General features: G+C 36.6%; 1 protein-coding gene across 1 annotated transcript in view; it reads left to right on the top strand.

The window, feature by feature from the left end:
* Nucleotides 1-487: 487 nt before the first annotated feature.
* The window catches only part of ACYP2 (acylphosphatase 2), a 45,911-nt gene continuing 32,467 nt past the window's right edge, over nucleotides 488-13,931 (top strand). The window contains exons 1-2 of the mRNA XM_035896197.1: nucleotides 488-502; nucleotides 2,803-2,912. Of these exons, the coding sequence (XP_035752090.1) occupies nucleotides 500-502; nucleotides 2,803-2,912 (113 nt within the window). The 5' untranslated portion in view covers nucleotides 488-499. The remainder of the gene's footprint in view (nucleotides 503-2,802; nucleotides 2,913-13,931) is intronic.

The raw sequence follows: 13,931 nt of genomic DNA, 5'->3' as shown, positions 1-13,931 counted from the left end.
GGAATGGAAGGGAAAAAAAAAAAGGTTGTAAATATTTCCCCCCCGCTGTAAGGCCCGTCCCGTTCCCTGGGGAGCACAGGCTGTTCTGTGGAAAGCACTTTCCGTTACCCGCGTTTATGCTGGCGTCTTCTGTCAGCGCGGTTGTGTGGGAATTCCCCGCCCCGATTTGGCAAGCGAAATTTTAAAGTGCGAATTAAGTCAAAGGCAATTCCCATACTGCAGTATCTTCATTAGGGAAAGCTCCATGCGCTAGCTGCGTTAATGAAAATAATTGTTCAAGGGAAGGCTCAGGGCCAGCTTGTTTGCAAATTCTGTGGAGTTTGCCTAACGTTAAAATTCCATAACTGCTCTCTGAAATTTCTGTAAGAAGGGACCGCAGATGACTTGTATGCAGTTTACTGTAACTTTATATTAAGTGAAATTCCCAGAAGTGATATTCTTTCAAATGGTTTTAATGTCTTTTTTTTTCTTTCTTTCTTTTCTAGGTGTTTGTTTCAGGATGGTAAGGCCATGTCTGATTTACCAGTTCTACTTTTACAGTATAGTATTTCCAGTGCTAAAAATATGGCAGCAGGTCTGTAGAGTATAAACATACCTAACTCCTGTTTCGAGTTCTAGGTTAGATTGGTTATGTATTGCAAGTGGATTTAAAAAGGGAAAAAAAAAAAGTTTTGTATTACTGTTATATTAAAATGGATTTTTAAAAGCTTACTGATGTGTTGCCTATTTGTATAGCATCTAAAGATTGTGTTTGGATTACTTGTGGTAAAACAGCCACAAGAGTGTTTTAACATGTGAATCTTTACAAAGGTTAAATCTGAGGATCTTGATACTAGCTTCTGAAACTGTGTTCCAGTTCAATTTTTTTAATGGCAATTTTAGTACCAGTATTTAAAGAAGCTTATTGTGTTTCCGTGTTACAGTGTGCTACAAATAGGCAGTCCATGGCTCATACCCCAGTCAAATGTCTCCTCCAGCTCTGAACATGCAGCAGGTAGCTTTGTGTTTCACAGAAATCCAGGAAACAAGAGGACACATTTCAAATAAAAATGGGTTTTTGTGTGAAGATAGTGGGCCATGCTTAATATTAGACTTAGAAGTTTTTATGCGTAGTAGTTTATATGTATTGTGAAATACCCATTTCAATTTTACGCTAAGAGGATTACAATATAGTATGTCTTGAGTTTAATTATTTTACCTAGTGGAAAGTGTATGTCTGCACAATATGTGATGGGCAGGTGTGAGCTTGCTCTACTTTGGTTTGAGCTGACCTGGAGCCATGTGAGCACACACCAGTCCTGAGCTAATAGTCCTATAATAATATAATAACAATAGCTATTAGTCCTGAGCTAAAAAGTATTGAGAAACAGGTTGTCAGCTGCATTCCCATGCTTTTGGACAAGTTTGCGTGGAGAAGCTGCTTAGAATCAACTTGAAAAATACCCTTCATAGTTAGAAATGCCTTTTCATTGCCTAGATTATCCCCAAATTTGTTTTGTCTTTTGGAATGTAGTCATATTGACCTGCAGTTTGGCTGTTGGCATTAGAATAAACGTCTAAAGAGGCTGGTAGTGCAGTGTGCACATTTAATGTCTGTGTACTGTCTTGGGTATTACTGTACATACTCTAAAATGGTGGCTATTTTTCACCAAAATGTATTGAAAACTCTCAGACCTTATTGCTAGAGCCATCAGTCTGCTGATGTTCTATAATACAAGATAAAAACATGGGCCATGTAGTCTTATACCTCTTTACTAAATGTGCAAGAAGCAAAACAGAGGAGGTACCTTTCATGTAAGTAAATTTGCTATTAATGAAACGAAGTACTGTGTATTGGCTAATAGTGGGTTTTGTCCTACATGGAAAAAAAATGTAATGGATTTCTGCAAAACAGGCTTTCTGTTCCCTACCATTTCAGTGTTCAATTGTGAAAACAGTGCATGTATTTCATGTGTACATGAAAGATAGAAAATGAGAAAGCGTAGAAAAATCCCTCAAAAACCAGAGTACTTGGAAATTCCTGATTTCGTCACAAGAAGTGAGTAGCTGGGAAACCATAATTTGTGGTATTGCAAAAATACTAGAGAAAGAGTATTATTAGATTATAACCTTTGCTGCTGTTTGTTAGTAGTAATGCAGCAGCTGGGGGTAGAATTTAAGGGGTGAAAGTCAGGTGGAAAGGATTTAAAATGAAACTGGAGAAAAGAAGCTATGAAGTTTGTACATGTAGCGAATTTAATGAGTTTAGATGGTGATTGCAAATGAGCAGTGATAGGAGCTATAGAAAAGAATAGAGTAGGTAGAAAGGAGTGGTATGGGATTAGTAGAGTCCTTTGTGATCAAAAATTGTGTTAAAAGTTCCTGAAATAAGGCGAGTGAGTCTTTGGCCTCTCTGTGAAAGAAAAAAAGCCTCACACCATCAGAAGGTTTCTATGCATATACGTATGATAAAGCAAAGAAAGACGATAACTTTTCTTGCCACTGGTGTAATGTCTTGGTGGGAGCCGTCGTATGTATAGCACTTTTGAAGAAAGATATTAAAAGCTGTGAAAATGGAAGTGGAAATGAATATGCATTTGTTATGTATATGTAAAATCTCATTCTTGTTCAAAAGTTGGCTTCTTCTGCTGCAACTTCAGAGCTGACAGGAATATCTTAATGCCTGAGTATGAGCTCATCCTATGGATTTTTTTTTTTTAGTGTAGGTCTTAAAGCTATGAAAATGCAAGTGCAGTTTTAAGTAGTATATATGTGGTATATGTCCTGACACTGATTGTCCTCTTTCATTATTTTTCAAATCAGTACACAGAAGAAGAAGCTAGGAAATTAGGAGTGGTTGGCTGGGTTAAAAATACCAGTCAAGGAACTGTAACGGGCCAAGTTCAGGGCCCAGAAGATAAAGTAAATGCAATGTAAGTATTTTTTTGGTTTTTTGTCTTAAAGTAATTTACAGAAACACTTCTAATCCAAAGTGACAAGTAGTTTCACATGTCAGTAATGTAACTGTACTTTCAATAATCAGTTTTGGTTTTGAGGAGTTGAGGAGAGGTACATTCTTTTAAGCTGTAGAAAAGTCCTTAAGCTTTAAAAATAGTGTGTGGTATCAGCCAGCTTTAATTTACAATGTCACACTGTCAGTGTATTTCCCTATCCTATTCTTTGTGTGAAATGAAGAAGGTATCAGCCAGCTTTAATTTACAATGTCACACTATCCTATTCTTTGTGTGAAATGAAGACATAGCCTATATTCATGCACTTCGATCGTAGATCTGTTTTTTAATTCTTTAAAACATCTCTGTAAGGAAACAGACTGAAGAACTTGAAATGCTTGCTCAGCCTGTGCTTAAATCAATTCAAAGGAAACTGGGTTTAAATAAGGTTTTTTCTGGTTTCAAAAAAAATAATATATTAACACCCACTTCAGCAAAGGCCTGCAGTCTCTACTATCTGGAAATGAATTTTGAAATATTTTGGTGTCTTTAAAAGAATGGGTATGATTTTCTTGAATAAACTGCCAATTTCCAAATGCTTGCAGCTATCACTCCGAGGAAATGATGCCTGGAAAAACAAAGCCTAATTCAGTCGCTTCCAACTATCATTTTTTGCAAGTGTATGTAGGGAGATTAGGAGTTTTTAAAAATCCTTCAGTGGTTTGTTCTTTCAACAAAGGATGAGCGATGGTAAAACTTTCCTTTGTAAGCTTTATTATGGATGAACAATTAGTGCAAATTCTTCCAGCACTTTCCAATACAGGAATTACTTCAAAATGGAACCTGGATTAAGTGAAGCTGCCTTTTTGCACAAAAAAGTGTTACACTTCCTGGTAAAAGAGATTTATGTATGCTTATCTAATGTGACAGAAGTATTTGTAGTAATTTTCTTTAGTCTTGAGCGTAATGTTAGGTTGCTTATTCTTGGGCTGCGAAATGTTTACAAAGCCAGAGAAACATCAGTTGTTTGTTTCCTAGGTCAAGTTTTATACTTATTTTCTGGAAGACTCTCGTTAATAGCCTGATTTAAGTATTTTGTAAATTTAGTATCTTGGTGCCATTTCTCTAGTTAATTTAAAACACTGAAAGCAAGTGTATGAGAAATCAGGATTTGTTTTTTATTTGTTGGAGTACTTTTATAATTTAAAAATTTCTAGTCAGTTGACTTAGTCTCATTAAGCGGGTTTAAGTTAGCTCCTGATGATTCATGTGTTTGCATGAACTAGGATTGCTGCAGAATGCAGTGTTTTTGTCCATACTTCTCCCTTTCCTCTTTCAATGGGATTTAAAGGAAATGATGCTTACCCCAACACCAGAAAGTTTGTGTGTAATAGGGGATCTGGCAGTAGAACAGCAAAATTAGACTAACAAAGCTAGGCTTATTCTCAAAGATGTGTTGGCATACAGGCTAATTCCAAAAGGAAATAAAAGGGGTTTTTTCATTGGTATGCAATTTTGAGTGGGGTAAGCAAGCTGGATTGTGACCAAAAGAAGTTAAAGCTTTTGATGTACACTGTGTTTGCTATTCAGAGCAAATAAAAAGTTGTTTTGAGTTGCCACATCTTCATTTCACACTGGAAATGAATGTTTTTCTCTGATGTGGGAATTATGTTGCAATGCTGGAGTTGAAGTATCATTTTGAAGTAAGCATTGAGATACAGATATTAAGTACAGGTTATTAAATTGGAGATCCTAGAGTGGAATGCTGAGGGAGAGGCGGTTCGCTTTGTGTTCCCTGTGTGTGCTCCCATATACCAAAAAGGTAGTGAGTTTATTTTTGGTGTTAAATTGGTGAACTTGCACATGAGAAGGGAGGTATTGTATGAGAACAGCTACTTTGAAAGGCCCTTATTTCTCTCTGCTAATATGTGTTAATAGAAGATCAAAACAGGTTTGAGTTTTGGAAGTTTTTTCCAGAGCTTACAGCATTTTTTATAATGCTCAGTCATGGTTCCCAGGAGTTCATAATACTATGTTCTAGATTCAAGGGTTATTTAAAATGCTGTATTAAATAAAAACAAAATGAGGCTTGCTTCTGCTGTGGCAAATTAATGAAAACCAGTAATCCTAAATGTACATTGGTATTAAAGCTGTGATAAATACTCAGGAGGAAATCCTGGCATCAACTCCCTATGCAAGCTCTGGTTTGTATTTGCTTGATATTTAGAGCTTATGTATGACACTACTTAAAAATTTGGAATCTTTTATGTTCAAAGAAATTGAATGCTTTTCAGAGAAATACAGTACATAAATCAATATTGTAAGATATTTCAAGGAATGTTCCTGGTGAGTGCTATTTCAAATATTGGAACAATGTGTTACCTTTGGAAATCTTTCAAGGATAGTTTGTGCAGTGTCTTTTGGTCAGGTATTTTCACATTTGCGTAAGTTTCCAAATTAAACTTTAGGTACAAAATAGCCTGGTTTTCAGAGGTGCAGCACTTGGGCTTTTAAAAGCCACGTAAATTTACTTAATGAATAAAAGGGACAAAATTTCACAAGATATTATAATGAAAACCCCTGTAACAAGTCTTCATGAAAAAAAGGTAATGGTAATGAAATGGTTTGTCAGCTGTCTTACTGGTTCTGGCTTGTTAAGGTTAGTATTTTTTAGGGGGAGGTGGAAGGGGTGTTTTGGTGTAACAAATGATGTTTCTCTTTTCACGATGCTAAATAGAATCAAGAACATGAACTAAAAAGAGAGTAGGGATGTCATTAGAAAGTACAGTTCTAGAACAGGTAAATAGAAGAAGCAATGTGGGAGGGAGGAAAAGAGGGATAAGGGTTTGAGAGGAGGATAAAGATAGGGGAAGTATAAAAATTGTGGGAAAAACACTGTGAGGCAATTCAATGTTACCAGAAGCATGGAGTGAATAACAAAGCATGCCTTTGTTCCGGGGCAGTAATGCGGCAAACCTCGAACCCAACGGTTTTCCAGCTGCAGTCCTTTGCTCCTGATTTTCTGACCTTTTTTATTCTATTTTGTATTGCTACTTGTATTGTGAGGCACAGCTAGGAAGCATCCAGTACCGGCTCAAGAAACAATGCCTGTATATGATTTATTTTTATGCAGGCTGCAAGGTAAAATATAATCTGGGAAGAATTATGAGGGCGGTCCTAGTGATCTATTTTAAGCATTATTATAATGTAAGTTTGGAGTTTAGATGGAGAGTGCCCAGAACCAGTATAAAGTGGAGAAAATAAGATTTAAAGCAGGAGAGTTAGAGGTGTGACTGTCTACCCATACTTAAAACTCTCCAGTAACGTGAGAGCATGTTAGAGAAGATCTATTTTGAAAATCAGTTGGCCAGGTAACTGATGATCTTTGGAGAGACACGGGTAGTCAAATACAACTTTATTGCATTAGCACGGAGGGATTGGGTGTGGGAAGGCAGCCAGAGGCTATGTATCTACTGCTGCAGATGCAGCACAGCCGGGTGTTTGCTGATGTGGGCTGTGGGCTTGGTTCTTTCCCATCCCGCTGGGAAAAATAACTGGCCTCTTTTACCTGAGCTTGGTGTAATTTCTAAAGCAGTGTGCTGAAGCCTGGATTTTGTCCTAAAATGTGGAAGTAATTGTTTCCCTGCAGACATAAAATCTGGTTATGATTAATTACTTTGAAAGATGACATGCAAAATAGTTTGCTCTGAAGCATGTTAACAACTTAGCAGGGGCGTTCTGAATCTTGTGGAAATAAGTAGAAAATGATAGGTAAGCATGAAGGATTGGGGCCTGAAAAACATTGCATGTGCAAGAAGTTGTATTCCTTATTGGACCATTTACTTGGTGTTGAAGATGGATATAAATTTTTATTGAAGTGGTGCTGGGAGGCTGACTTTGATTTTTACTCTGTGGTGGTGAAATCTTGATCACACTGAAAACTGGCAAAATTTACTGACTTCCCCGAGGCTAGGATTTCAGTGTGAATTTCACTGAAATGTAAAAAGCTGAAGGCATGACTGAGCAGTTTTTGATTTTTAGGTATTTTATTCAAGATTTGTTTTCAGTTTGGTTTTAATGAAAATCTTCTAGATTCTCAAAGATCAGGTGACTTGCATAATGTATTTTGAAGCCTTTTTAAAAATTTTAATTGGGAGATCTTGCAGACCATTTTAGAGGTATTTCTAAGAAGTCTTGAGAGCCTCTTGCCTGCAAGCTTGCTTTAATGTCCTTTGCTTTTTAACCTCTAGATGGAGCCATTTGTTCTGTAGATACTTTCAACTATACAGGCTTCATTTGAAGTGAATCTATTTTTAGACTGTTATGGTAGAATCCATCTTTTTTTCTTCACTACCTTTTTCCCTACTGTATTTTATAGTTGTGTTCTGTTTGCTGCTACTGCTCCACATAGATAACACCCATTATCCTTACATACTAAAAGCTTATTTTCAGTCTTTTACCTGTCTGCAAGCCAAAGAATACTAAAGTCGCAAGAGCAGCAGTCACAGCATTTCTAAAACATGATGACACAAGGTTTTATGATAAACAGAAGGCTTTTTTGCCAGCCCAGATATCATTAAATGGGGTAGGGGGGGTAGCCCTTTGGTTTCTTTTTTTCAGGAAGACTTATAGTACAGGGGTTTTCATTATAGTATCTTGTGATATTTTTTCTATTTTATTCACTAAGGTTAGAGCCTTCGTAGTTACTGTGGTTGTTGCCATAGCAACTTGCATTGACAGGCTAGAAATTGCTTTCCTAGGAGAATTTTTTGAACTTTGAATGATGACATATTACTTAGCTATCCATTAAAAAAGGAAGATAAGGCTCTTACAGATTACCAAGTTGAGAATTTATTCCAAAAGTCAAAGATTTCAAATCAGGCTAAAACTTTAAAATATAAGATCTTAGGATGTTTTTTAGACACAACAGCATAGTAAGTATTCTTCCTGTCTTTGTAGAAAGGCATGGTATTAATTATAGATTGCTTGTCTTGGAAATGGTTTTTAATTAGCAAATTAATGCTAATTTAATTTCAGTGTTTTAATTTTTAATATCAATGCCAGTTAAGAAGAATTAGTATTAAAGATATAAATGATACAAGACTCAAAAATTACTTCAGCATGTATCTGCATAGAAAAATCTGGATTTTTACCGCGTAAAAGGGGACAAGGGAACTCTGTATTGATTAATATCGCAACTGTCATGCTGTCTCTGTTTCATTAGTCGGGTGTATCCAAGGTTCCTGTCTGTACCAACTGGCATTGAATAAATAGCCTTTTCCCCAATATAACTTTTTAATTGCTTGCAGAGAATAGCCCTGATGGCATGAAATGGAACTAAATACTTGTACAAAACCCCCTCCATATGACAGGGTTCCTTGAGCAACCATACCCAATTTATGTTGAGATACAAACTGAACAGATTTCAGTCTGTATTTTGAGATTTTTCTCTATTTTAAAAGGGTATTTTTTAAATTTTCAGCTCAGTCTAAATGTTTGGGAGAAGAAACTGTAACACTTATTTTCATGTGAACCCTGGCATAATGGTAGAAATAAATCTGGAAGGGATACTTATACAAAGAAGTGGTTTTGGTTTTTTGATACATTTGAGACATCTGTGATATAGCCAGAAGCCTGCTATTGAAAAGAAGACAAAGGCAGTTCAGTGAAAAGTTCAGAGAGTTTGGAAATATTGATGGCTTAGGGAGAGAATATGGAAGTCAGCTTGGGTTTGGCAATAGCTGATCCATAAAATAACGTGATTGCAGCATGAGAATTGGTAGGTTCAGGATGTGGTGAGTAACATCAGACTAGCTGAAAAGCTACAAAACTTCCAGAGGTACTTTTATGTGTAGGGGGCAGAGGGGCAGCACAATGCAATAATCAAAGTGTGCTGTAGCAGAAAAAAGTCATTATGGGAGATTGGTCCTAGAGGTAGAAGGAAAACTCTGAAATCTGTTAGTGTGGAAGAAGAGAATGACAGAGGGATAAGCTAATTATGGGTGGAAGTGAAATACCAAGGCGAGGTTGAAACCAAGTTTATGGTCAAACACAGTAGAGAGGATTTAGCAAGAAAGAGATCATTAGACTATCTTAATAGAATACATCTAAAACAAATTTAAGTAGGCTGTGAGAAACTTGCCATTATTCAAAGATGAATGCAGTTCTCAAAATAGGCTCCAAATTCATAGGTTTAAATTTTTAGAGGTGCATATATTCAGATTGTAAAAATTAATTACCGGAATGATTTTATTACTAGCCATGTTTAATGAACACACTGGCTGAAATTCCGTTTTAGGTTTTATCTGATCAGGGAATGTGTAGGCCAAGGTGAACATTAGCATCCCAAGCACATAGACCCTAAATTGCAACTGCTAGATTTGAGGTTGATCATGCAAAGAATACCGGCCGTTATATGCTTCAGTGTTACGGAAAACATTTATAAAATTGTGAGGACTAACACTTTTTGCATGCTTACTTTATATAAAAATACATCTGCTCTGATGCAGAGCACTTAATGTTTACCTTGTGTCTTGTCAATGAGGCAGCTGTGTGCCGTAATGATATATTTCTGAGATATTTCCTGGAATATTTGGATATTTTGGGAAGCTGACAGTGATATATTTTGAAGGAGAGGTGAGAAGGAAATTAAAATCATGTTCTTTAAGGTTTCTTTTTTACTTTGCTAAAATGTGAATTAGTGAAAAAGGGTTAGGATGTGTTCTCATTTATGATTGTAATGAAGTACAGTTTTGACATTAATCCCTGCTGAAGGTGACTTCATTGTCTCAATAGCAGTCATGACAAGAAATACGGTGGGGTTTTTATAGTTCAGTGTGTCTCCACGTATAACAAGCTCTGTTTTCTGGTTTGGTTTTATTCTTGTTTGTTTCAAGGTAAAACTAACCTATACTGGAAAATTAAATTGTGTTAAACTATACTCTTTGTGGCTAGCATAATAGTAAATGTGACCATCTCTCTTCACACTGAATGTTTGAGGTATTAATTTCTTATCTGTGATTATTTGTTTATTGTTTAAAATTGACAGGCTGAATTGTGAACTATTTAAGTCATGCAGGCTCAGAGCTTGGTCCTGTAAATTAAATTTACTAAATGTTACTGATGATGACCTGGGAAAGAATGGAATTAAACCTTGTTCTTTGGGGTTCTAACAGTTGAAAACTAGATAGATGAAGAACTAATTACAGTTTATTGTAGTAACTGTACTCTTCTTGCAAAGACAAGGAATGTATCAGGTAAGTCAGAAGATGTAGGTTTTTTGCTGCTGGTTTCTGAGACTAAAACCAGTAAGATATTAATGATGCTTAGCTGAAGGAGAGGGCTGTGTGCTTCCAACACAAAACTGGAGGCCTAGTTGCTTACCCTTGTTCTGCCCTTGCCGTTTTATATTTTACAGCAGTGCTGACTGCCCTATAGTGAAGTCCCCTCTTGTTAGTCTCTTAGAGGGGTAGCAAAAGGCAATTCTCTCCCTGTGGACCAGGAGTGGTTGATGGAAGGGAGGTGTAGCTCTCCACTGAAGGTCACACAGCCCACCAGCAACAGAGCTAGAAATAGAAGTGGACTCCTGGCACAGGTCCTGTCCTTTAGACTGTGCTGGATTGTCACTGTTCTTTACTTTGAAATGCCATAAACCGCTAAAGCTTTTAACCATGGCGATGTCTTTCTGCATATGGAATAGTGCAAAAAGAATGTTTTCCACACCCCTGTTTCTTCTGCTGGGGTATAAAGATAGCTGTGTGGTATGACCTTGTAGATTTTTTTTTATCTAATAATTTTTACAGTTGCTGTGAATTTATAGTAGTGCAGTGGAACTGGCATTTTTTTTATGGTGTCTGTTTCCCCTTCTGACCACTGAAGTGTTCACAGTAATTTATTTAATAAAAACATATTTTAACAAATTATTCTAAATGTAGGCTTATAATACAAATAGTTAATTAGGATTTACTAAATACTGCTTTATTAGAGCTTAATCCTCATGTTTTCTTCACCTTTTGAGTATCCGATTTTTTGAAGGAGTTCAGGCTAAGCGGTTTAGTCACTTCTGAGAATAAAACAAAAATTCTTGTTGAAGATCACATGTTCTCATTGCCACGTAAGGTTACTAAGTTAGGGCAGTAATTAATTCTTGCAGCTATTATTCTAAAATATATGTTATAGTTTAGCCTCATACCATAAAAAGAAATCTACTGAGGTATTTTCATTTGTTGGAGGGAGGGGGCCACCTCTCAACAGCTTATGGCATTTGATGCTTGAATTGATTCAGCCAAGAATGTTTCTTCCTTCCAGCTCCTCAAGCTGCCAGAAATGTCTGTTTGTTTGAGGAGCCATATGACTCAATTTGTTCATTAAAATTTTAAGGTATTCCACACTTTGCATGTTTGTAGGTCTCTGTAAAGGGAAATAAGTTGCTGCAGGCCTCTTGTACATACCTGGTCTTCCGTTCTTAATAGTAGTGAGCATATTAATATTGGTTTAAATGTTAGATACAGATAAAAGGAAAGCAGCTTTCTGTCTATGTTTATAGAGCATCTACCAGATATTATTCCTGCATTTAAACAGGACTGGATTTCTTGAATTGTGCCTCTGGAATAAGAAGTGTTAGTGTCTACAGTGTCTTGGAAAACTCAGTATGTGATCTTGGGCAAGTTGCTTAGCTTTTTTTTTTAACCATGTCTCTCTGGTGGCTTGTCTCTTTGGAAATGATGGTCCCACAGGGATGTTGCATTAATGCTTCAAAGTCCTTTAGCAGGGTTCATACACAAAGTCCTAATTTGCTACAGAATTCCAGACTTTCATTTGCTTAGCTGATGACTATCTGTGATGACATTCAATTCCTGAATCTCTGTTGCAGTTGAAAGCAAGTAGGATTGCAAGGTTGCGTTGGGTTGTACTATAAACACAGGCAAGTGAAACTATTGTCTGAACACTTGATTTGGGAATTTTCTTGCATAATTAGAAGTGATATCCCTTTCTTACATCCACACTGAAAAAAACTTACTTTGACTCTAATCTTCTTAATTAAATCACAGTAACTATTCTAGAGCAACTTTGTGCAGGATTGGCTGAGCTGTCTGGGAGACTTTTCAAAATACAAATGCCAGTAAGATGTGTGATTTCTACTGGAAGCTTTATTCATTTGAGCGTTTGAAGCATTTATGCATTCTTTATAGTACTGGGACCAAGTGTAATGCTTTGATACTTTCAAAGTGAAAATATTCTTGTTACTGATACAGTAGGATGTGGAACAGTTCAGTGCAATTACTCTGGCTTTTTGTGCTGAAGAAAGTGTTCTACATGTCTTTGGTGCTCCAGCACAACACTTACAGAAACACTAATAAGTAAAAGTTCAGTTTAAACCAGTATTTTTAAGAAGTCTTTGTACTTCAGCTTATCAAGGGGAATAACTGTGTGCACAGTTCTTATTATCTAAAAATAGATCTTTAGCAACAAATTGGTAATTATCAATAAAAGCATATACTTGAAAAACATAGGTTTCTTTGAAGCCTGTTATAGATGCTATATTTGATTTGACAAAGCTGACTGGGTTTTTGTGGTATGAAATAAAACTAGTACTTGAGTGATGTAAGCTGTCAATGTTTGTCCTATCGAGTATGGCTTAATTATGGAAGCTTGCAGAGATGTCTGTGTTGCATTGAGGCACAGCCTTCCTTTGCCCCTGCTGAAACAGCGAAAAGCTGTGGGACTGTTTTCACAGCAGTGAACCTAAGCTGCTGTGCTTTGCTTCTCAGCAGGGTTTTCTAGCTTGGGCTTAGTCCTTCACCACTGATGCTCTGTAGCTTCCAGTCATCTTAGCACGTGGCAGGGCTTGCTCATGTTTGCCTGTATCAAACTGAGAAACTTGTTATGATTTCCTATGTAGAAAAGACTCAGATGCTGGTGAGACTGAATTTATTCATGGGCATGGATTACACACATGCAATTGTGTATATACTCCAGTGAGTTTATATACAGGTGTCTTGGCCACGGCTTTGATACGATCATAGAATCATAGAATGTTTTGGGTTGGAAGGGACCCCTAGAGGTCATCTAGTCCAACCCCCCCGCAGGAGCAGGGACACCGCTAACTAGATCAGATCAAACTAGATGTTTCAAACAAGTTCTGAAAATAAAAAAACAACCGATATAGTTCTTAAAGGACAACTTCAGAAATGTAACTTCTTGTTTTGCTTTTTTTATTCAAACACATTTCTTTGACCTCAAATTCTGAAGTGTTTTTTCTACTGAAATAAATCAGGGGATCTTAAAATGTTTTTTTTAAACTGCATTGCTTAAGGGTAATAGGTTTCGGCGGATTAGGCACAAAGATTATATAGGATGGCTTTGACTTTTTTCAATGTTGCCCAGAAAGCCATGCCAAAAGTATGATATAAATTCTGGTATGAAAATTTTTGGTTTGGTTTCATGTGAATTCTGATGTTTCTGCTAGGTAGGTACTAACTGACATTAGCAGGAACCAAGAAATAGCCAGGGATACTTACACTGTAACTGGATGTTGTGGTGGATATTTGCCTTCTGAAAAGTGCAAGGCAAAAGAATTAACAAATATTCTGTATGCTGAAAGGGTAACTAACACGGTTTATACAAACTTATAATTTGATGAGGGTGTCCTGTTGTAACCTACAGAAGCTTACTGAGAAGGAAAAGAATTCAGCTAACTGGTCTAAAAGTAGAGATTAAATGTGCAGGGCAATGTTAAAAGATCATTACTGAATTTGTAAAGCCAAGCATTCAAAAGTCAGGATAGACTAGAAAGGAGTTGTACTACAGTGCACTATAATGTCTGTTTTGTTCTCTGGTCTTACCACTTGATGTCTGAAGGGGTTTGTTTTCCTTTTGTGTGTGCAGATTGTATTTGAAGATTAATAGTCCAGTAAGTAGGGAACAAGCCTGTTAGGACCACTTTTCTATCTTAAGAGGGATGAAGGGTGTTATTCTGGGTCTAAAGATTTGTGTTTATAA

The sequence above is a fragment of the Egretta garzetta genome, unplaced genomic scaffold, assembly GCF_000687185.1.
Source record: "Egretta garzetta isolate BGI_Z169 unplaced genomic scaffold, ASM68718v1 scaffold200, whole genome shotgun sequence".
Taxonomy (NCBI): domain Eukaryota; kingdom Metazoa; phylum Chordata; class Aves; order Pelecaniformes; family Ardeidae; genus Egretta; species Egretta garzetta.
Note: the sequence above shows the minus strand (reverse complement) of the source record. Positions and strands in the feature narration are given on the sequence as shown.